The following is a 24,857-nucleotide window of genomic DNA, read 5'->3' on the forward strand; positions in this document are numbered from 1 at the left end:
GCCTCCATGTGGGATAAGCTGTGGAGGCAGCTCATACTCAGGTACTCTTTGGCCAATGGAGGGTTTAACATTTTGCAACCATCTGAGGAATCAGAGAAAGAAAGCAGAGTTTCCAAGCATCAGAATTTTTAAAAAACATGTACCTTACTTGTTGCATTTGTAAAAAGGTACATCACATACAAATTAAAATTTACATAAAATGCAATGCAAATTATTGTTTTGCAACATAGTACAGGAGATGCTTAGCGACACATCATTTGATGTTATCTTTATAATGTACATTTACGTATCATATCAAAAGTTCTCTAGAGCATACATCTCAAGAGACTCTACATGGGTTCCAGCCTTTTGGTGGACTCTGGGAGGAGGATCTTAGACAATGGCCTTTCCCCACTGCATTAGGAATTTACAGGTAGAACAGAAGGGTCTCTAGGTGAACTAATCCATAACATGCCGCTTGTCCATAGTCTAGTATAAGAGGAGTCACATTATATCAATGCCAAATTGATGGTACAATGGAATTTTGTAAGTTCAAGACAAGATTTTCAATACTTTAGGTGAGATTTTAAGGAGGTACCTTGAAAATATTTTTACAGCTGTTTGGGAAAGCTATTTTCCCTATTTGCTATTTTTAACAGGAAAATTGGGACTGTAAAATGTTAATATACATGTGCTGTATATTTGCATAATGCAGCTGCAGTTTTACTTAATACAAAAATTTGTTTGATTCTGTTGGCTGATCACTGTATTGACACTGGCATAGGTTACCCCCATGGAGACTAGAGAGCTGAGAAACCTGAATGGAAATGTTGAAAAGTCTGAAGGACTCTGACAGAGTAGATAGAGAGGAACTCTAATGGAAGGAGGGCTGGTTACTAGAATATGTATACTTAAAGTAATTTTATGAGGAAGCAGGGGAAGAGATGAAGAGAACATTTTATATGCAGCAAGTTATTGTGATCTGGGAATCACTGTCTGAAATGGTGATGGAATCAAAAGCCCTTTTGGCCGAAACATTGATTTTCCTGCTCCTCGGATACTGCCCGACCTGCTGTGCTTTTCCAGCACCAAACTCTCAAGTCTAATCTCCAGTATCTGCAGTCCTCACTTTCGCCCTATAATTTTGGACAATTTGTCAGTTTATGTTATGTAAGTTTGATTTATTGTGATTTACTTTGGTGTTCGCTCTTTCCACCTAGTATTGAATTCTCCTGCAACTTTCTTATGTATCGAGTTGACACTATTGCCAGTAGCAAAATGTTACAAAGGCAAGACAAGGTTGGGAACCTACTGGACTGAACAGAGATCTGCTTATTCATCAGCAGTTGGGGACACCATGAAGTGCACTAAAATGGGTTTATAATTAGTGAGTAGGCTATAAAAACCACTGAAATGAGCAAAATTGTTATTTTTTCCTCCCAAGTGAGAATAACTGGAACAGTCTCACTTAAAAAAGAGAAAGACAGAGTGAGTGAGACTTTTAATATTCACCAGGTCTGTACAAAACTTGCTGAACCAAGTTTGTTGGCAAGTTACAAAAAAGTTTATAGGAGACATTTGTTTCTATGTTCATTTTAAAAATTCTATTGCAGAATATATTCATTTTAATATTTTTCTTCCTCCCCTCATCTCCTAAATGGTTGAATTCTTGGGACTGGACCCCAGGTGAAATGTCTTGTACCATAGCTAGTCATCTGTCATCTGTCACCCAATGGTCCATTGTACATCCTACGTATGTGGTTTGAAGCAAGATACCGAATGCTCCCACATTTATCTATGTGAACATATTTTTCTAGTTTTTCTCTTGTCATACAATATTTCTTGGTGTGACAGCAGTTTAATTTCAAGCAATTATCCTAGAAGGAACGTACATTTTTCTAACTTCTTTCATGACCTCAGGGCGTCTCAAAGTCTTCAGTGCTAAAACTTGTACTTTTTGAATTGTAGTTACTATGATAGTATACAATACATGAGAGCAGCATTGTGACAAGGAGACGCATGACACATGATGATAGACCAGGTGATCTTCCTTGGCTTCATTTATCTTCTGATTTTGTGACATGTATTTACTATATATATATATATATATATATATAGGGCTTGATTTGAACTTTCAGGAAGCTAATTGGTAGAGTGAGCCTTAAGAAACTAATTTTAAAGAAAAGCTCAAACAATTAAATGTATTATCTCAAGACAGAGATGTAAAGTGGTAAGCAACATCTGACAAGTTAGCAAGTTAAAAATCACACAACACCAGGGTTATAGTCCAACTGATTTATTTGGAAGCACTAGCTTTCGGAGCACTGCTCCTTCATCTGGACAACCACCTGATGAAGAAGCAGCGCTCCAAAAGCTAGTGCTCCCAAATAAACCTGTTGGACTATAACCTGGTGTTGTGTGATTTTTAACTTGGTACACCCCAGTCCAACACCAGCATGTAGATTAGATTAGATTACTTACAGTGTGGAAACAGGCCCTTCGGCCCAACAAGTCCACACCGACCCGCCGAAGCGCAACCCACCCATACATATACCCCTTACCTAACACTACGGGCAATTTAGCATGGCCAATTCACCTGACCCGCACATCTTTGTGACTGTGGGAGGAAACCGGAGCACCCGGAGGAAACCCACGCAGACACGAGGAGAACGTGCAAACTCCACACAGTCAGTCGCCTGAGGCGGGAATTGAACCCAGGTCCCTGGCGCTGTGAGGCAGCAGTGCTAACCACTGTGCCACCGTGCCGCCCCTAAATCTGACAGCATCTCCAAATCTGACAGGTTAAAAAGCGATCGCTTACACTTTGAGCTCAGGAGTAGATTACATAAGTGAAAAATTCACAAGCTTCAAGCAAGATTAGAAATTAGAAAAGATTTACTTTCTATGGAGCATTGGTTATGGGTAACAGACTGCCAGGGAAGAGAATTGATTTAGACTCAGATGTCAGCCTCAAAGAAAGCTACATTGATTTAAATTGTTTCCTTTGATGCATATAAGCATAAGAATAATTCTACCCCATTAGCTTGCTCCACCATTTGATACAATCATGGCTGATCTCACTTCAACCTCAGCACTACTTTCCTGCCCACTCTTCATTACCCTTCAACCCATGACTAATTAAAAATCTGTCTTGTCTCCTCCTTCATTATACTCAGTGTCCCAGCATCCACTCCACAGATTCACAACCTTTTGAGAGAAGTAGTTTATCCTCATCTTTGCTTAAATCTGTCATCCCTTGTCCTGAAACAATGGCCTTTCATTCCAGATTGTCCCACACGAGGGAACATCCTTTCTACATCTACTTTGTCAAGTTCCTTTAGCACTTTGTATCCCTCAATCAATTTCTTCTCAGTCTTCTAAACTCTAAAGAGGGTAGGCCTAAACTGCTTAATCTCTCTTCATAAGGCAACCTTCATCTCTGGAATCAGTCTAGCGATCCTCATCTGAACTGCCTCCTCAAACAAGGGGATGAGTGCAAGAGAAAAAGCTTCAATAGCATGCCCATTTTTTCAGCAAAGTTTGTACTTGCAAATGAATTTGTTATCTATTGAAAAGGGAGATTCAGAATTTTAGACCAAGTACTCATGTTAACTTAATAAAACAAAGAATGTCAACTTCTAAGTGAGGAACATACAAATTTAGGGGAGCAGGCTTAACATATACCAGAGCTCTTTCAGTTAATCTGAATGCTTTCAAACAGAACAAATGCAGATGCCAAGTAAGGACAGGATCAACTCAGCAAGTCTGGCAGCATCTGTGAAGAGAAATCAAAATTAACATTTTGGGTAAGGTGACCCTCTCTGCCAGATCTGCTGAGCTTTTCCAGAAATCTCAGTTTTTGTTTCTGATTGACACCATCTGCAGTTCTTTTGGTTTTTATTTAAGGAAAGGATCAAGATGTGATGTCTATACAGTGGGCTGATCCTTATTGTCCAAACAGGCAGGAGAATAAGCCAGTACCTGAGTGTAGGACTGACGGTCAGCTAGTAACTGTGAACTGGTAACTTCATTCTTGTAGAATTGTACCAGCAGGAGTTTAGTTCTTTGAGAAAAAAAATTGAAAAGTAGTCTTAAGAAAATAAATTTTAAAAAAAGGTACATGCTGAAGGAACTCAGCAAGTCTGGCACTATCTGTGGAGAGAGAAACAGATTTAACATTTTGAGTGCAAGAGTTTTTATTTTAGATCTTCAGTATTTACAGTATTTTGCTTGTATTAGTAAAAAACAGGATTAACTAATTATGCCTAAGTGGAGTTAAGAGTTTCAGATCAGCAATGACCTCATAGAATTATGGAGCAGACTAGATGGGCTGAATGGCCTACTTCTCCTTCTACATCTTATGGTCTTATGTTACTAGTAAAGATTCATTATTACAATTTGAAATGTGGATTATCTTTTTGAATAGACTAGCTACTATTCATTTACACAATATCCTTGAGTGAACATATTTGCTCCTGTGTTGATTCTTTAGGAAATGCTGCAAGAGAAGAGTGTGGCTGAGAGTGATGAGAGCTTTCCAGCAGCTCCAGTAGATGGACACCAGGAACACAATGTACAGTCTCCAGGGCATGGAGCACCAGGAGCAAGCAGCATGTCTCCAGGCAGCCCCCAGGGACAGGACCCTGACCAGGTATGAAATCACTACCTTTATACTTTCCCATGGGATAAAACAAAAGACAGTTTGAATCATACGTCCCATCTCTCGCAGAAAGAATCTGCCTCTCATTTCACCTCCTTCCACAGCTGTGTGCTCAACATAATCCAATGGTGTTAGGCAAACCTTGAGTTGTGTTCAAAATCATATTCAATCCATCTTTAAGAACATTTTCTTCCATCTCTGGAATTTCAGCTGACTTCACTCCTACTTCATTCTAAACTGTCACTAAAAACATTCCTATGCCTTTGTCAACTCCAGGCTTGGCTTTTCTAATGTCTTTCTTGATAGCTTTCCAGCTTCCATTGTCCATATACTGCACTTGAACTCATTTGGCCATCTGAATGCTAACCTCTAAGATCTTCCTTGACTCCCTATTACCCTTTAGCTATAGAGTTCAAAATCTCCAACCACATCTACAAAGTCATCCATGCTTAACACTTCACGATACCTGTTACACCTAGTATATTTCTAACTTTGGCTTATCACATGTTTGCAAGGACAGAAGAATGTAGAGCTTTTTAAGGAAAAAGATGAAGACAGCAGCTTTGAAAGGAAGGGAAATGGTTTTGGGGAAGGAGAACTGTTAACATCAGTGAACTTAGGGACAAGGTTTGCAAGTTACAGGAATAATGTTAAGAGAGAAGGAGATGGGTCTCTTATAACACGATGAGATTAAAGAGAGAATGGAAAGCAAACAGAGCAACCTATAAGTTCAAGCAGGAACTCAGGGAGAAGTTCGACCCTGTGAACAAAAGGAAACCCGGAAAATGGCAGAGGAAGATGAACAGTTGGTCTTGATCTAATGGACAAAGAATTTTGTGGACTGCTTGCATTTTCTGTTGGATATGAGAGTGGAAGAGACAGGTAGAGAGATTTTAGAAGATGATTTTTAGTACAAAAGAGAAGCTTGTTTGCATTCTTTGCAATTAAGAGAATTGGGGATACGGGAATTTTCAGCAAATAAGGGCAAGATCCAAAGAACTACAGATTTATGAGGCCCAATAAGGGTCAACAATGAATAGTTTAAAGCCAGTGCCTCCCACTTCCCATTCAAATCTACCTCTCTGGAACCTGAGTATTTAAGCAAATGACAAAAATAAGAAAGAGATAAGAATGTTTTATTGGAGGATTAAGGTACCAAGGGTGAAGGTCAAATCATGGTTGAACAGACCAATAGCTACAGAACTGTCATGCTGAATAATGGAGGGTCAAAGCTTAGATGTGCAGTTGTAGAATTCTTTTTCACTTCAGGGACGATTATAGAAAGACATAGAATTGGAAGGAGGAGATGGGTCTGGGTGGAGAGCAAGAAATGATCAACAATGGATGCACTTACAAGATATGTTATTGAAAAATTGCACTTTTACTGCCTTTAATTTCCTCTGCATTAAATATGATTAATGGATAATTACATATTGTGAATGTGCAACTGTGCCATATTTTTCTGGAGAAGATTAATTGGAATATGTCATCAATAAGAACATAGAAGTAAGAGCAGGAGTAGACCATTCAATCCCTCTGCCAATTCAAATGATCATTTCTGATCGGATTTTGCCCTAATTCCATTGTACGTCCTGATACGTTTTGAATCAGAGTCAGTCAAAAATCTGTCTAACTCAGCCTTGAATATATTCAATGACCTAGCCTCCAGTGTTCTCTTGGGGAGGGAATTCTTCACATTAACAACCATACATTAGATGTTTTTGATTCAGGGAAAGAGTAACGTGTTACATTTATAACTTTGGAAACAATCCAAGAAAACAGAATTTGTAAAATATTGTATTGTTCCTTTAATACAGCAAAATGTGCCAAAGTACTTCATGGCAAAAGTAAGGTCAGAGGAGGGTGTGAGGGAATAAGGAACGGTAACTGATGGGATAATCTGACATTTGTAAATAATTTTTTGAAGCTGAAGTAGCAAGGCAGCTAAGTTAATGGAGAGAATTGGGGGCTGGATCATTGATGGAAAGAAGGAAAGTCTTTTCCCTGGGGTGGGGGAGTGCTGAACTAGAGGGCATGTATTTACGGTGCAAGGGGAAGGATATAAAAGAGATCCAAGAGGCAACTTTTTCACGCAGAGGGTGGTACGTGTATGGAATGAGCTGCCAGAGGATGTGGTGGAGACTAGTACAATTACAACATTTGAAAGGCATTGGAGGGATATGGGCTGGGTGCCAGCAGGTGGGACTAGATTAGGTTGGGATATCTGGTCGGCATGGACGAGTTGGATCAAAGGGTCAGTTTCTGTGCTGTACACCTCTGTGACTAGGTTAAGAGAACTGGCAGAGGCATGTGACTTTGGTTTAACCCTTAATGAGATGCTAAGAGACAGTTTGGTTTATGGAATTGATGACATGACAATGTAAAAGAGCCTGATAGCTGAAGCTCAACTGGTCCCCAAACAGGCACTCCAACTGGCTTTATCATTAGAAAATGCGGCAAGTGCAGCATATGAGTTACAGGGTATGCCGCTGGAAGATGACACTCTCACCAGGGTGACTGAGTTTGGGGAACACCACTTGAGTGAAAGCAATTGCATAGCCTCACTCAGGACACACCCTGAAAAGAGAGTCAGCCCACAGCAAAACTGCAAAACAAAGCCAAGCCTCAGCCAAATGTTTCACATTTTCTTCAGGATCTGAGTTGGCAAGCCATTGTAGTTGCTGCTGGTATGTAACTGGAGATAGCAAAAGAGTCCCACTAGGCCTAATTGAGTAAGAGAGCTGATAGGTTGATATCCAGGGGAGTGCACACCCTGGAAAACCCACCTAAATCTGGCTTGAAAGAGTTAAATTGCTTAGCAACATCCAAATCATAGACAATCAAAATAAACATCAGGTTAAATGGTCACATGGTTTAATGGAGTTTGAAACCAATGCTGTTTCAGTGATTGCAGAACCATCTTTAACAAAATTCACTCTAGATTCCAACCCGTAAGTTTGCACAAGGCCTCGGCTACACTGAGAACCTATACTGGGGAACCTTTACAGATTAAGAGTATAACTTTGGTTCTGGTATCTTATGAGAAGCAGTTGATTCGGTTACCACTGATTTTACTAACAGGCTCAGGCCCAAGCTTGATGAGGAGAAATTGGTTGAGAAAGATTCACTGCGATTAGCTCAACATTTTTTAATTGAAAAATAGTTTCCTAAGTGAAGTCCTATTTAGATACCTGGAAATTTTTCAGGAAGGTCTAGGGAATATCAAAAGAGATAAGATCACCCTACATGTTGACCGGGAGTAATTCCATTTCTCCCAAGTGGGCACATGTTTTAGAAGGGAAAACTGTGTGTTCCTGACACAAGTGACCTACTTGTGCTACAAAGTTGACAAGACCAGCTTGCACCCATGGAGAGTAATGTGAGGGCAATCAAAGGTGCCCTGGGCCTCACGTCTGTATTGGAGGTTAGGTCTTTCTTTGGATTGGTGAATTTTTATGGGAAAGTTTCTATATAAACTGGCTTCCACCCTGACACCCTTACATCTGCTATTGAAAAAGGGACAGCCTTGGAAATGGTCTTGTAGCCAAGACATTGCCTTTAGGATAGTGGAGCAGGATCATTGTCTACATTATTGGCACACCATGGTCCCAGGTGAGATCTGACGTTAACATGTGATGCATCCTTGGAAGGTATCAGGGTAGCGTTGGCTCACAGAGGGTTCAATGTAGAGGAATGCCCATTAGTGTATGCTTTCTATTCTTTGGCTAATGCAGAGCACAGATACAGCCAGATACAGAAGGAAGGTTTGGTGTGAGAATGTTTCACAGTACCTTTATGATAATAACAGTAAATGTAATAATAACAGACCACAAAACCCTGCTAAGGCTACTCTAAGAGGGTAAGGCCTGTAACTTCAGATCGAATTCTGTGATGGACTCCTATTCAAAGTGTGTACAATTACAAGTTGGAACACTGTCTGGGAAGCCAAGTAACAAATGTGGATGCCTCGAGCCACCTCCTGCTGGCAGATACACCATCGGTGGTGCTACCACTGGAACAGTCCATTCTGGTTTTAAACTTTCTGGATGCCCTTCCAGTCACCGTGGACAATATCCGACTGTGGACATAAAAAGATCCAGCTCTGGCAAAACTAAAACAGCAGGTGGTGATGGGGGAAAACCAAATGGCAGTCACAACCAGAACTGAAACCTTTCTGGACCTGGTGAGATCTGATCACCACAGAACACTGCATTTTATTATGGGGAGCAAGAGTGATTGTTCTGAGGAAAGGTCGCTGCAAGATACCAGCTAAACTCCACCAGGGCTTTCCTGGGGTTTCCAAAATGAAGAGGTTATGTTTGATGGCCCGGGTTCTTTGCAAACATAGCTGTGTTGGTGGGGCAGTGCCAAAATCACTGCGAGCAGGTCCCCAACATTCGTGGGAATGGCCAGGTAAGCCCTAGATTCGGATAGATATCGACAATGCAGGTCCTTTCATGGGCTCGATGTTCTTAGTCATTGTGGACGTCCACTCAAAGTGGTAGGACATGCAGAGAGTTTATTCATTACATATGGGGATGATGATAGAAAAACCGCGAGCATCTTTTGCAATACACAGACTCTAGGATGTGTTGGTCACAGAAATCAGGCCATTTTTAACAATAAAGTTAAATGGCATTTGGCAAATAAGGTCCATACCATCCATCAGCCAACCATCTAGTGGGAAGAACAGTCCAAAACTTTCAAGGCAGATTTAAAGAAACAGCCTACAGTTTCACTCGATACTAAACTGACCCAGCTCCTAACTGATTTTCAGACATTCCCAAAGCAACTGCAAGGATAGTTGCAGCAGAGTTGCTAATGGGAAAAAGACCAGATTAAATCTGATCTTCCTGGACTGAGGAGGGAGGGTGAAATGGCAACAGGAATGTCAATGCTGGACACACAACTCCCCTAAGCAAGAGAGACCATTTACTTCAGAGGAAAAAGTTTGTTGCCAAGAACATGGAAACGGCTCTGCATGAGCAAAAGGCATGGTCAGTGCGAGGTCAGGTCCTGTGACACACAGTTCAGGTAGGCGAGGTGGTCCTAAACAAACATATGGAACACATGAAAGCTGCAGACTCACAACTGTGGCAGGAGCAAAACGTACTTGGCTCCTCGGAACCCATGGGTTCTCCCCCTCCATCAAGCATTGAAGAAACTTCAGAGTCTCAGATGAACACGGCTAATGTTGCATTCTCGACACCTTTACTGCCCGAAGAAGATGAATTTCTTCTGAGATGCTCCAGGTGAAGAGGCAGGCTATGGTCTGGTACAGTCCGCTTGTATCTGAGGATTTGGAACTGGACCCGGTGCAAAAATGGTGCAGGAGAGGCAGCAAGGAAAAGAACAGGCCTACGTCCCCAGACTTAGAAGGTGAGGATGGACTGATTGTAACGAGGTCAGCCAGGTCAACTCATAGCACATGAGTTCCCTGATTGGGACTTTTAACTTAGTCCAATTTGGGAGCCTTGGCTGACAGATATAAACAGGAGTGTCAGAGGTTCTGTTCTGATTGATTTATTGTCATGTATACCAAAGTACAGTGAAAAGCTTTGTTTACAAGCAGTACAGGCACATCATAGTAAGCAAGGATGTACAAATCAAAAAGACTTAGAGGGATACAGGTTACATTGCATAAGGCCTCCACTAGGCAAGATCAATGTTAGCAAGATCAGCATTATTTGAGGCTAGAGAATCCATTCATCAGTTCCATAATGGCTGGGGAGAAGCTGTCCAGTGCATGTGTTCAGGCTTCTGTATCTTCTGCCTGATGAGGTCAAAACTCACTTGACATTGGGATATAGTCCATTGGGTCTATTTGAAAACACTAATTTCGGAATGCTGCCCCTTCATTTGATGAAGATGCAGTGCTCTGAAAGCTAGTATTTTCAGATAAACCTGTTGGACTACAGTTGAGAATGTGTTGCTGGAAAAGCACAGCTGGTCAGGCAACATCCAAGGAGCAGGAGAATCGACATTTCAGAATAATGAAGGGCTTATGCCTGAAACGTTGATTCTCCTGCTCTTTGGATGCTGAGGGACTGGCTGTGCTTTTCCAGCACCACACTCTCGACTCCAACATCTATAGTCCTCACTTTCTCCTGTTGAACTATAACATGTGTCAAGTGATTTTTGACCTTGTCCAATCCAGTCCACCACCAGCACCTCCCCATCATCACCTGTGCCTGATGGAAGATGTTTTAGGAGATCATTACCAGGTGCGAAGGGTCTTTGGTGATGTTGGCAGCCTTTCCAAGGCAGTGAGGTGTAATTAGAGTCCATGGAGGGAAGGTTGGCTTTTGTGATGGTCTGGGTGGTGCACACCACCTTCTGTAATTTCTTACAGTCCTAGGCAGTGCAGTTGCCTTACCAGGCTATTATGCACCCAAACTGTATGCTTTCACCCTGAGTGCTGGCTTGGAGGAAGCTGGATCAGTGTCTACTACAATGCACATGTAAATAAAGGGTGACTTGGTGATGGGGTACTGGCTTCTGTGGAGTTACTTCATTGATGTGTTGAGGAATTGAGAATAAATAGAACTTGATAGAAAGGGAATGAGAGAGGAGCAGGAGATTTTGTTTTAAAGCTTAGGTTCTCTACAGTATGTAAACAGGCCCTTTGGCCAACAAGTCCACTGAAGAGAACCCACCTAGATCCATTCCCCTACCCTATATTTACCCCTGACTAATGCACCTAACACTATGGGAATTTAACTTGGCCAATTCATCTGACCTGCACAATTTTGGAATGCGGGAGGAAACCCATACAGGCACTGGGAGAATGTGCAAACCCCACACAGACAGTCACCCAAGGTGGGAATCAAACCCAGATCCCTGTGAGGCAGCAGTGCTAACCACTGAGCCACTGTTCCAGTTGTTTTGAGATGCGGTGTAGGTGGGATTCTGAGATAGATATGAAACCAGAACTTGGGAAACCAACAAGAGGAAACTAATAAATTAGTGATGGAAAGCACATGGAAGAGGATTTTTTTATGTCACTTCAGATGAATAGGTGTTATGGGCATGGCATGGCCAGAAGCAGGGTTGGATGAGACACTTTTCAGTTAAATTTGACCAGACAACCAGGAAAGGGTACGAAACCATGGATTATCATGCAAAATCTCTGAAATGGGTCGAATTAATCAGTTTTGGCTTTGTCACTGTTCACGGGATTAAAATATCTGAATTACGCACAGCACAAAATTAAGCAATTGAGTATGCACAGTGATTGTCGGAGAATCATTAGTGATGGTTAATAGCTAAAATTGGATACTATTGATGGATGTACTACTTTAACATAATCTCTTCATTGTAATATGCAGAAGAAGAATTGGTGTGGAAATTGGGTGCTTGGGCCAATGACAGCTTGGATAGAATTTTGCTTTAGCCAAGGCTGTTTCAATGTTCTCCTGCTTAGGTTCTTATCTTGCACCTCAGTCAACCTGAATCATCCAAAAATCTGCAGCCTTTATCCTAACACACACCAAGTTCCATTTACTCATCACTACTGCCCTTGCTGACGTAGGTTGGTTCTTGGTCACAACAAATCAAAGGCCCACCCGAACTAGCCGTGGCAGTGGATGTGCTGGCTATATTGAAAAACTCACATATTTATCAATGTATTCATTAACAACATATTAGGAGACCAGAGGGAAATGTTTCAAATACAGAGCATGAAAGTTATTAAAATATTCTGAAGTCTGCTGGAAAGCATGTAAACACCTTCAACCATAGGGAGCAATTATAAAAGCCAAGTCCCTTTGGACACCCCTTGATACTGATAGAAAAAATTCCATTTCTTGTGCTCTGTTTTCCTTGTTAAGATTTATAAATCAATTCTGGGGAATGAAACACTCAATTCTTTGGTATTGGCTATCATCATGTCTTGGTAAGGTTATTTCTCATGAATAAAGGCCAAAAACCTTCAACAATTTGGTTCAGATTGTCCTAAACTTATTTTCAAAGTAACTTACAACAGTTGGCTTTCATTCCATCTGTCCTAGAGTGAAAGGCAAGTTTGCCAATTCCACTGCATCATTTGATCCTCCATTGTTGCAAAATTTGGTGCAATGTTTGGGGTGGCATGGTGGCTCAGTGGTTAGCACTGCTACCTCACAATACCTCCATTCCAGCCTTGGGTGATTGTCTGTATAGTGTTTACATATTAGCCCTGTGTCTGTGTGGGTTTCCTCCCACAATCCAAAACTGTGCAGGTTAGGTGAATTGGCCAGGCTAAATTGCCCATTGTGTTCAGAGATGTGTAGGTTAGATGCATTGGTCAGGGGTAAATATAGATTAAGGGAATAGGTTACTCTCCTGAGGGTTGGTGTGGACCTGTTGGGCCCAAAGGCCTGTTTCTGCACCGTAGAGGATTCTAATCTGTAAAGGCTAATGGTTTCCATGGGTAATCAAAGTGTCTTCCCAACAATGAAACATGAATGGTATTTAGTAACTTATATTAATACAAACTATATTTAAAACTCATGGTCATACCAATTACGTGATAACATAACCTCATCATAGAGTCATACAGTCATAGAGATGTACAGCATGGAAACAGACCCTTCGGTCCAACTCTTCCGTTCCGACTAGATAACCCAACCCAATCTAGTCCCACCTGCCAGCACCCAGCCTATATCCCTCCTTACCCTTCCTATTCACATACCCATCCAGATGCTTTTTAAATGTTGCAACCCTGAAAAAAGTTGCCCCATAGATCTCTTTTATATCTTTCCCCTCTCACCCCAAACCAATGCCCACTAGTTCTGGACTCTCCCACCCCAGGGAAAAGACCTTGTCGATTTACTCTATCCATGCCCCTCATGATTTTATAAACCTCCAAAAGGCCACCCTCAGCCTCCGACACTCTAGGAAAAACAGCCCCAGCCAATTCAGCCTCTCCCTATAGCTCAAATCCTAGGATGTGTGTTGATGAAGAATAGGCTACTTGTGTCTTATGAGTGATGCATTGGGTGCCACTTATTTTATGATATCCCCTCAGATTACTTGCTGCAATTGCAGTGCTTCCCATGGGAATGTAGAAATAACACAAGAACATAGAACCTTATGAGACAGGAGCAGGAGTTGGCTATATTGTCCATTGAGCCTGCTCTATCATTTGAGATATTCTGACTGAACTTCTTCCTTAGCTCCACTTTCCTGCCTAAGGGAATAGGAGGAGGCCATTCAGACACTCAGCCATGTTCTAACTGAACTTAACTCCATCTACTGTCATGGTTCCATCTTTTGGTTAAATTTCAGCCTTGTTTCGATTTCATTCAATTTGTCAAACACTCTATTTAGAAAACCTATTCATAAATAATTGCCTTTGATTAAGTTAATATAAGTTTCTCGGAGAATCCAATGTTTGCCAAATATTGACCGCAGAATCACAGGATTATTATGGCACAGTAGGAGCTCATTCAGCCAATTTCACCTGCACTGTTGGTTAATGGGCATCATTACCTCGGACCGGTTTTCTGCTTTATCCCCATACCCTGCACGTTATTTTTATCTAAATAATCATCCTTTGCCCTCATAAATACCACAATTCAACTTGCTTCCATCACACTCCCAGGCAATGCATTCCAGACACTGCTGACTCGCTGAGTGAAACTTTTTCTCATTTCACCCTTACATCTTTTGCAGATCACTTTAAATCGGTGCCTTCTTGCTCTTGTTTCATTGATAAGTAGGAACAGTTTCTCCCTATCTATTCAATTCAGCCCACCTATGATTTTGACAAATCTCTATCAAACCTACTCTCAGGCTTCTTGTCTCCAAGGAGAACAATCCCAACTTCTTCAATCTGTCCTTATCACTGCAATTTCTCATTCATGGAATCATTTTTGTAAATTGCTTTTGTATTCACATCTTTTCTATAATGTAATGTCCATGACTGTACGTAATACTCCAGGTGACATCTAACAAATGTCTTAAACATGGTCGAGAGTGTGGCGCTGAAAAAACACAGCAGGTCAGGCAGCATCTGAGGAGCAGGAGAATCAACATTTTGGGCATAAGTCCTTCATGAGGAATGAGACTTGTGGGCATGGGGTGCTGAGAGATCATTGGGGGGGGGGGGGGGTGGGTAGGGTAGCTGAGAATGCAATTGGTGGATGAAGGTGGGGGGAAAATGATAGGTCAGAGAGGAGGGTGGAGTGGATAGATGGGAAAGATAATGGATAGGTCAAGAGGGCGGTGCCAAGTTGGAGGCTTGGGACTGGATTAAGGTGGGGGAGGGGAAATGAGGAAACTGGTGAAATCCACATTAATCCCATGTGGTTGCAAGGTTCCAAGGTGGAAGATGGAGCATTCTTCAGTTACTGATTTTCCTGTCAACCTCTTGTTCCAGTCAATCCTACCCAGCTTTGTTCTTATCTCATTGAAATTTGCTGTCCACCAATTGATTTCTCTCACTCTTGATTGTCGCATGTTATTCCCCAACATCATCCTCAACATTACAATACAATGATCACTGTCTCCTCAACATTCCCCAACTGATACTTGACCAACTTTGTCTATCCCATTTCCAAAGCCATATCCAATAGTGCAACCTTTATGTTGGACGGGAAACATAGCGCGGTTAGAAGCTTTCCTGCATGCAACCCAGGAACAATTGCCCTTGCTACCCCATTCATAATATTCAGGTAACTGAAGTTTCCCATTTTAACTAAATTAGGAGTTAATTGTTTTTCTCTTTAATTTCTCAAGAAGAAAATACTTTGTAACTGGAATTTTAACATTCTATTTAAGAAATATAGCATATTTTATATAGTTATCCTGCTTACAATTAGCATTGGAAGAATTAAATAATACTGTTTATTACAAAAGCATTTATTGTACTAAAAAGATACATTCAATTCCAGAGCATAGAGAACATCAAGGTTTATCTCCATGAGAAGGAACTTTGGAAGAAATTTCATGAAGCTGGGACAGAAATGATCATCACAAAGGCTGGCAGGTAAATTTACTGTGAGACAATTTGTGACATTCTATATGCATTGGGTATATTTGATTGTTTTATTGGAAAATTGACCATAATGTAATTGGTTTTGGTGAAAACTGGCTGAGTAAATTAATTGGCTAAAAGAAACAGAGGTGATATGATGAAAATATTGTCCGATACACTGAGTGATATGATCTAGAATGAACTTCCTGAAGGGCAGTGGAATGAGATTCAAAATAACTTTCAAAGGGAAATGAATAAATATTTAAAAATCAAGTAATTTAGGGCAATGGGAAAATAGAACAGAATTAGGCCTCACTGGATAATTCTTTTGAAGAGCTGATATGGGAATGATTAGCCAAATGTCTCATTTGGCTCTGCTGTAGCATTCTGAGATTCCATGCCCTGAAAAATAGCAAACGTTTATACATATTATTATTACGAGGCAGGGGCTGGATGTAGGAGGTCAAAGCAATAACAATTAGTTCCATGGAATATTGGAACCCAGACACTTCCTGCAAAGATCAAAGATAGCTGTCCCAAGGCTGTTCTCTTGTTTCTCATAAACAGATACTGTAAACACTAATTTTATTTTTTTGGAGTGTAAACTAAAAGTGGGTGAAAATACTGCTTTAAACTAAGGAAACAAAGTACAAACATGTTTGCAGCTTTAAAACCAAATTATTGGACCTCACTATCAGTTGGATCTATAGCTTTGCCTTCAATGTTGTTTTAAGCGGTGAGTGAACATTATAGGCGGAATGACCCCAGCTGTGTGTGATCAGGGCAGTTTTGCCCAGTGACAGCCTTTTGATTGTCTTTTCAATCATGATCAATTGTCCTGGGTTCAGAAGGTCTCATCACAGAAACACTGGATTGATTTCCGGGTGGCTACTGTCTTGGATATGGACAATACAGTGGAATGAGATTCAAAATAACTTTCAAAGGGAAATGAATAAATATTTAAAAATCAAATATGTAGCCGACAAGAAAAAGTATCCAACTATATCCCTCTCTTCCATATGGATAAGTAAAAGAAAATCTCTAGTCACTCTTTCTCAAATCCTCTGCAAATTGTTCTCTCTGCAAATTCCTGTTGAAAGGAAAAGAGGAAAGACCACTTCAGAGACACTGAAACAATGAATCCTCAGTCAATGAATGAGAATCAGTGGATCTACACCCTTGTGACATTAGCGAAGAATCAGGAGTCAAAAGGAAGATGAAAGGAAACAACTCAGTGATGTGTGTGGTCCAGACTGTTACCAGACCTGTGTTTCGATGACCATTTTTCCTTCCCCACCCATAATACTTTGTCTCATTTCTTTGTGTCTCTGTTTGTATGTATATGGAAATTTTAAGCAAGGGGTAATGTTTAAACGTTAGAGTTGTAAGTTAGTAATTCACATGTCTATCTTTTGCATTGGTTAAAAAAGCAACTTGTTTCCAATAAACAGCAACTTCCTTATTAATGCAAATAAAAATATTGGGCATATTCGTTTATTCTGAATAAGAAAGTTAGTTAAAATTTGAGATTTGGATTAAATTGGTTTAATCAGATTTTTGCACTTGTGATGACTTAGAGTCATAGAGTCATAGAGATGTACAGCATGTAAACAGACCCTTCGGTCCAACCTGTCCATGCCGACCAGATATCCCAACCCAATCTAGTCCCATCTGCCAGCACCTGGCCCATATCCCTCCAAACTCTTCCTATTCATATACCTATCCGAATGCCTTTTAAATGTTGCAATTGTACCAGCCTCCACCACATCCTCTGGCAGCTCATTCCATACTCGTACCACCCTCTGTGTGAAAAATTGCCCCTTAGGTCTCTTTTATATCTTTCCCCTCTCACCCTAAACCTATGCCCTCTAGTTCTGGACTCCTCGACCCCAGGGAAAAGACTTTGTCTATTTATCCTATCCATGCCCCTCATAATTTTGTAAACTTCTATAAGATCATCCCTCAGCCTCCGACGCTCCAGGGAAAACAGCCCCAGCCTGTTCAGCCTCTCCCTGTAGCTCAAATCCTCCAACCCTGGCAACACCCTGTAAATCTTTTCTGAACCTTTACAAGTTTCACAACGTCTTTCCGATAGGAAGGAGACCAGAATTGCACACAATATTCCAACAGTGGCCGAACCAATATCCTGTACAGCCGCAACATGACCTCCCAACTCCTGTACTCAATACACTGACCAATAAAGGAAAGCATACCAAACGCCTTCTTCACTATTCTAGCTACCTATGACTTTCAAGGAGCTATGAACCTGCACTCCAAGGTCTCTTTGTTCAGCAACACTCCCTAGGACCTTACCATTAAGTATATAAGTCCTGCTAAGATTTGCTTTCCCAAAATGTAGCACCTCACATTTATCTGAATTAAACTCCATCTGCCACTTCTCAGCCCATTGGCCCATCTGGTCCAGATCCTGTTGTAATCAGAGGTAACCCTCTTCGCTGTCCACTACACCTCCAATTTGGTGTCATCTGCAAACTTACTAACTGTACCTCTTATGCTCGCATCCAAATCATTTATGTAACTGACAAAAAGTAGAGGACCCAGCACTGATCCTTGTGGCACTCCACTGGTCACAGGCCTCCAGTCTGAAAAACAACTCTCCACCACCATCCTCTGTCTTCCACCTTTGAGCCAGTTCTGTATCCAAATGGCTAGTTCTCCCTGCATTCCATGAGATCTAACCTTGCTAATCAGTCTCCCATGGGGATCCTTGTCGAACACCTTACTGAAGTCCATATAGATCACATCTACTGCTCTGCCCTCATCAATCTTCTTTGTTACTTCTTCAAAAAACTCAAGAACAGTGGAGCTTTATTTCCAGCTCACTACTCCAGTGAGTCATGACAATGGTTGGAGGCGTATTTGTTGCAATTTTGGAAAAAAGACAACATAAGATTGGGTGTGGAGTTAGTGTAAGTGATAAAGGATAAAAGGAGGAACATCAGATTTTGTATTAAAACAGGAAATGGCACGAGAAGTTGCTAAAGCCTCCCTGCAGGTAGAAGAGGTGTCCCTAATGAAGTTATGAAAGATCACAAAAGGCAAGTTGTTTGAATTGACAAGTAAACTAGAAATAGAATTGCCTGCCATGGCTAAGAAGGCAGAGATAAAGCTTTGGCACAACATTTGGGACCAAAGAAATATCAGAGAGACTAGATGTTCCAAACGGTAGACATTGAAGTCGGATCACATTGACTTACAGTGAAAGCAGCCTGGCTCTGAGGTAAAAGGAAGATGCTAGAGATGGCAGAGAAAGATAAGGAATAGGAGATGGAGTGGAAAAAATGGGAAATAGAGATTTTAAAAGGTAACGAAAACTTAAAAGATTTGAGTTTGAAGGAAAAGAAAGAAAATGAACATTTCAGGAGAGAGACAGCAAATAGGTGTAAAATGATACAGTTAAAGAAAAATAGACCCGAGAAGCCAAAAAAGCCTTTGATGGAGAAAATTCTAGTCATAGTCTAAAATCCAGCTGGGAAGTGTTTAAGTTCTCATCAAATTTTGAGGAAAAGGATTTGAAGGCATTTTTATTTCATTTGCGAGAAGAGTGGACCAGACAGAGTGATATAAGGAAAACTGGACACTGCCCTTGTAGAGCAATTCAATAGGTAAAGCACAGGAAATTTATGCTTCACTATTGAAGGAGGGTTCCATAGATTATGATGCCATAAAGCAAGCTTTTCTGGGTAAATATGAGATAGTTCCTGAAGCTTACAGGAAAAAAGTTTCAAAATTTAAGGAATCGGCCTGACCAAATCTATATTAAATTTGAAAGGGTTGAGCAAAGACCAGGTACACTACATCCACTGGCTTTCCCTTGTCCAACTTCATAGTTACATGCTCAAAAAATTCCAGAAGATTAGTCAAGCACGATTTCCCCTTTATAAATCAATGCTGACTCTGACCTATCCTGTTACTGCTATCCAAATGAGTCTTTTATAATTTCATCTTTTATAATTGACTCCAGCATCTTTCCCACGACTGACATCAGGCTAATTGATCTATAATTCCCTGTTTTCTCTCTCCCTCCTTTCTTGAAAAGTGGGACAACATTAGCCACCCTCCAATCTGCAGGAACTGATCCTGAATTGACAGAACATTGGAAAATGGTTATCAATGCGTCCACGATTTCTAGAGCCACCTCCTTAAGTAACCTTGGATGCAGACCATCAGGTCCCAGGAATTTATCAGCCTTCAGATTTAAGAGTCTATCCAATACCATTTCCTGCCTAATATAAATTCCCTTCAGTCCATCCATTATCCTAGGTCATTCAGCCATTATTACATCTGGGAGATTGCTTGTGTCTTCCCCAGTGAAGACAGTTCCAAAGTACCTATTCAACTCTTCTGACATTTCCTTGTTCCCCAAAATAAATTCATCCACTTCTGTCTTTAAGGGCCCAATTTTAGTCTTAACCATTTTCTTTTCACATACCTAAAACACCTTTTACTATCCTCCTTTACATTTTTGGCCAGTTTGCCTTCGTACCTCTTTTTTTCTCCACATATTGCCTTTTTAGTTATCCTCTGTTGCTCTTTAAAAGTTTCCCAGTCCTCTGGCTTCCCGCTCATCTTTGCTATGTTATACTTCTTCTCTTTTATCTTTACACAATCCATAACTTGCCTTGTCAGCCATGGCCGCCCCTGCCTCCCCTTAGGATCTTTCTTCCTCTTTGGATTTAACTGATTCTACACCTTTTGCATTCTACCCAGAAATACCTGCCATTGATGTTCCACTGTTATCCCTGCTTGGGTATTGAACCATTGAACTTTGGCCAGCTCCTCCCTCATAGCTCCATAGTTCCCTTTGTTCAACTGCAATACTGACACTTCCAATTCTCCCTTCTCCCCCTGAAACTGCAGATTAAAACTTATCATATTATGGTCATTACCTCCTAATGGTTCCTTTACTTTGAGGTCCCTGATCAAGTCTGGTTCATTGCACAACACCAGATCCAGAATTGCCGTCTCCCTGGTAGATTCCAGCACAAACTGTTCTAAGAATCCATCTCGGAGGCACTCCACAAACTCCCTTCCTTGGGGTCCAGTACCATTCTGATTCTCCCAGTCTACCTGCATGTTGAAATCCCCCCTAACAACTGTAGCAATATCTTTGTGACAGGTCAATTTCAACTTCTTATTCAACTTACACCCTACATCCAGACTACTGTTTGGGGGCCTGTTGATAACTCCCATTAGAGTCTTTCTACCCTTAGAATTTCTCAGCTCTATCCATACTGACTCTACATCACCTGATTCTGTGCCCCCCCCCCCCCCCCCACAAGGGACTGAGTATCATTCCTCACTAACAGGGCCACCCTACCACCTCTACCCATCAGTCTGTCCTTTCGATAATGATAAGGATGTGGTGCAATGCTGTAAAACATGTCATTTGTGTCGGGTATAACAAAAACCTCAACCTGTAATCAAAGCAGCTTCATTATTTCCCATTCCATTCAGTCGAGTGTTAATAGATTGTTTAGAATCATTACCCAAAATGAAAACAAGAAATCAATCTGCCCTTAGAATTGTGGAGATTACAACCTGATTTCCCAAAGGTATTCCCTCGAGAACAATTAATGTTTTGTCCAAGGAAGATTGTAATTGTAGTAAACTTCACAATGAGCTCTGGGAGGAAATTTTGATTGATGCAGAGGAGGTTTTAATTAGTTCAGTGGAAACCTCTAATTGTGATACAGAAATCACTGTTTTGCTTGAAGGAAGGAATAAAAAGGTCTAAATCTAAAACACTAATCAAAATGATTGTGACCTATACAGATTCATCATGCCACTGAGTTTAAATTTTGATTGCTGTATTGTAGATTTTTCCCTCAATGTGCAGGAGAACAGGAAAGGCAGACAAACCTGGCACAATGAAAAGAATGTGATATCATTCAGCATCCTTTAACACTTCCCTTAGAGGCAGCATATCTTTTGCACTTCACTGGAAATCAAGCCCTGCAAATCCTGCAGTCATCATGAAAATCAAGGACTTTATCAAAATATCTCCAGTTGATCTGGCTGACTCAAGTTTTGTACTTAGCAAACATGCTATGTGTACCAAATAAATAGATTTTAACAATACGAAAACATCTGTGAATTTAATAGTTAAAACTCTAACTCCCTTCTACAATCCCTCTACCCAGATTTAGACAGAAACAGACAGACAAAAAAGCAGGATTCAATGGAGAGATTCCTTTCGAATCCTTCAGTTCATTCACTTCTCAACAGAAGGCACAAATTATAATCTCTTACTTATTGGTTAAAAGTTTACAGTTCACAGCAACTGGTGAGGGAAAATAAATGGTTTTCCTTCAGCCATTATGTATTTTACTGGAGGGAGACTTTCAATAGTTTGAAGGTTTCAAAGGTTTCAGCATTGTTCCACACTCAAGCCGTTCAACTATCCAGGAGCCAATCCGATAGCTGTTGTGAGGCTGATAGCCTTTGGCATCCACAACTGGTCACAACCCCACAAACCAATCAGCAACCTATTCCTGGCTGAACTTTATTTTCTACCCCCAGAGCCAGGATGTCTCTTTTTACACTTTCCCCCACTGCTTGCAAAACAAAGGTGTAAACACAATATACAATGAGTTTCAGTAACTTGCCTTTTTAAAAGTGCAGCAAATCTTTCCTTAGCAGTTCTTTTTAAAACAGGATTTTTCCCATTTTATTCCACAATCAAAACTAAAGTAAAACAATACAGTCATTACCTGTGCAGATCACTCAGGCAGTGCCCTGGAAATAGCAACATTGCCTTTAGTGAGGGGGTGACTGAGGATATCAAACAGCCTTTGTACAGTTAAAGGAAATAATATCATTGTTGAGCTTCCTCCTACAAATTCTCTTCAAGAATCCAACTATAGCCAGAAATGAACAGTATTTTGTAGAATATTTAATGTAGGTTCTGAAGTAGAGAACTTGTCTGGTGTTCTCCTGCAAATTGGGGGAAAAATCTAAAATACAGCAATCAAAATTTAAACTTGGTAGCATGATGAATCTGCTATAGGTCATTGAACAGTTGTTCCATAATCTTCCAACCAAACTTCTGGCGGCGGTGGCGAAGAGGTGCTTAGCCTACATTCGTATAGAGAAAGCAGGAAAGATGTTGTATTTGAAGACGAGGAAATTAATGTTTAATTAAAATAATCAAACTTAAAACATTAACTTGAAGCAATTGAAATGCAAATTCCTCACATTGATTGTTGCCATGACATTCACTTCGATGAGCAAGAAGAATAAAAATACAAAATAATTTACAATTACTTTCAGATCCTCGGGACATTGTAAAATGAATTACTGTCAATCTACTTGTTCCTTATCACAGTGTATGACAGCAGATTTGCACAAAGCAAGGTCCCATAATCAGCAGTGAGACTAATGAATGGTCTGTTAATTTAATGTTGGTATTGGTAGTGACATGCATGTAAACCGGAACATCAGGAGAACTCTCTGCTGCTTCTTTGATCCACTTTATGGGATCTTTTGTATTTACCTGAATGGGGGCTTCAATCTGATGTTTTAATCTAATCTTTGTACTTCTGCTTGGTGCATTATTGAGGAAATGTTTTAAGTGACAGTAGATAATGGGCTCAAGATGTTGGGATGGGACTTGATCACATTACTTCCTGGCTGAGAGGTAAGAATGTTACCACTTACCTATGATAACCCCTAACAATTAAAAATCTTCAAATACAGTTTCAAGGACTCAGTCAAATTACTTGATACAACTTCCAAATTATTGCCAATAAACATTCCTTAGTCTTTTGGGCATGAGTAGTACAGAAGTGAGCTTGGGTTTGACAGTCCTTTGCTACAATTAGGACCTGTTCACCCAAGGTTGGTAGCAACCAATTGAACCGATGAATCTTGCTCACTTTGGTTTGCTCTATCTCATTCATTTGGAGTTGACTATGTTTCTGATCTCTCTGTTCATTTGGCCATGTAAATATGACTCATATCATTTAAATAGATAAAATCAGATTCCTTATTGATACCGATGCCTGTAATGAGCCAAGGTTTTGATGTAAAGTCTCATCACCAAGTCCCTTCTGCTATTTGGAAAATCAGCCCATATTGGGAGAGAAATTCAATTTCAGGCCATGTGGTCACTGTGGTTATGTGCGGTGTTAAGCCTCTGAATTTTGTGTCATGATCACTTGCACCAGAAATGTGTCTGTTACCATAGTGTTAAGGGCCAGGCCTTCTTCATACTTTCCCAGATTGTGTCCTCTTTCTCCTTGATCTGATTGGACATCTGCAATTGGACAGCAATATTTCAAAGAAGCCCAAAGCTGAATTTCACTTGGACTGAGTGTGGCACAGACCAGCAAAGGTCTCCATCAACTTCAGATCTGTTTTGGGGACAGATCAGATTCCTCTGTCTACATGTTCACAATAAGTTGTTTCACAGGTAGTAGATAACTTCTGTTTGTGTGCAGTTCCTGTCAACCTTTTCCTATAGGAATTCCTGCATCCACATTTGTAACATTTTTGATTACATCCTTTCCTTCATAGATGTGCTAAAGTGTCATCACCAGTAGTTGTAACATAACTCATTTATATTAGCAATCCCCTTTACAACTGCAAGCAATTACAATGGAAATACAGGAAATAGGATGACATTTGTGACTTTAAAATAGAGTCAGGCCTAACTTTGCATGCCTTGTGCAATTACCCAAATAACTCCACACTTCCTGTGAAGACTACAACTGATCCCATGGGTAGTGCCACAAGTGGTCGACTCGTAATGTCAGAATGAGTAGCAGTAGGGAAGACCATAGTATCTATTTATAATACCTATTTATCTATAATATAATATTTATAGATATAAGCCACAACTAACAGCCTACCACTATGTCCCTCAATCCATTTTCTCTCCAAAAACATATCTAATTTTACCTTGAATGTACACTTTACAATGTCCACATCAATAACTTCCCTTCAACTCCATTGCCCTTTAGTTGAGAAATGTGGTACCTGACCTTCCTTCCAACTATTAACCTGACCCAGCTTCACCAAGTTAATAAAACATTTCAATCAACTGAGGACTGTGGAGTTGTAAAATATCATGCTGTTACAATAAGTCTTCCTAGCATTTCATGGTAATATTGGCCTTATTTTAGTATCTGCCATCATTATTTCACTGAAACTGACAGTAATTTGGAGAGTTTGAATACTTGCTGAATAACGTGGAAATGCAAAAGTTTCTGTCAGTGAGCCTATGCTCATTATTGGGTA

At 40.5% G+C, this 24,857-nt stretch overlaps 1 protein-coding gene across 1 annotated transcript in view; it reads left to right on the plus strand.

The window, feature by feature from the left end:
* The first annotated feature begins 4,474 nt into the window (after positions 1-4,474).
* Positions 4,475-24,857, plus strand: part of tbx4 (T-box transcription factor 4) — a 108,924-nt gene continuing 88,541 nt past the window's right edge. The window contains exons 1-2 of the mRNA XM_060848079.1: positions 4,475-4,630; positions 15,514-15,608. Coding sequence (XP_060704062.1) covers positions 4,475-4,630; positions 15,514-15,608 — 251 coding nt within the window. The remainder of the gene's footprint in view (positions 4,631-15,513; positions 15,609-24,857) is intronic.

Source organism: Hemiscyllium ocellatum, chromosome 31, assembly GCF_020745735.1.
Source record: "Hemiscyllium ocellatum isolate sHemOce1 chromosome 31, sHemOce1.pat.X.cur, whole genome shotgun sequence".
Lineage (NCBI taxonomy): Eukaryota > Metazoa > Chordata > Chondrichthyes > Orectolobiformes > Hemiscylliidae > Hemiscyllium > Hemiscyllium ocellatum.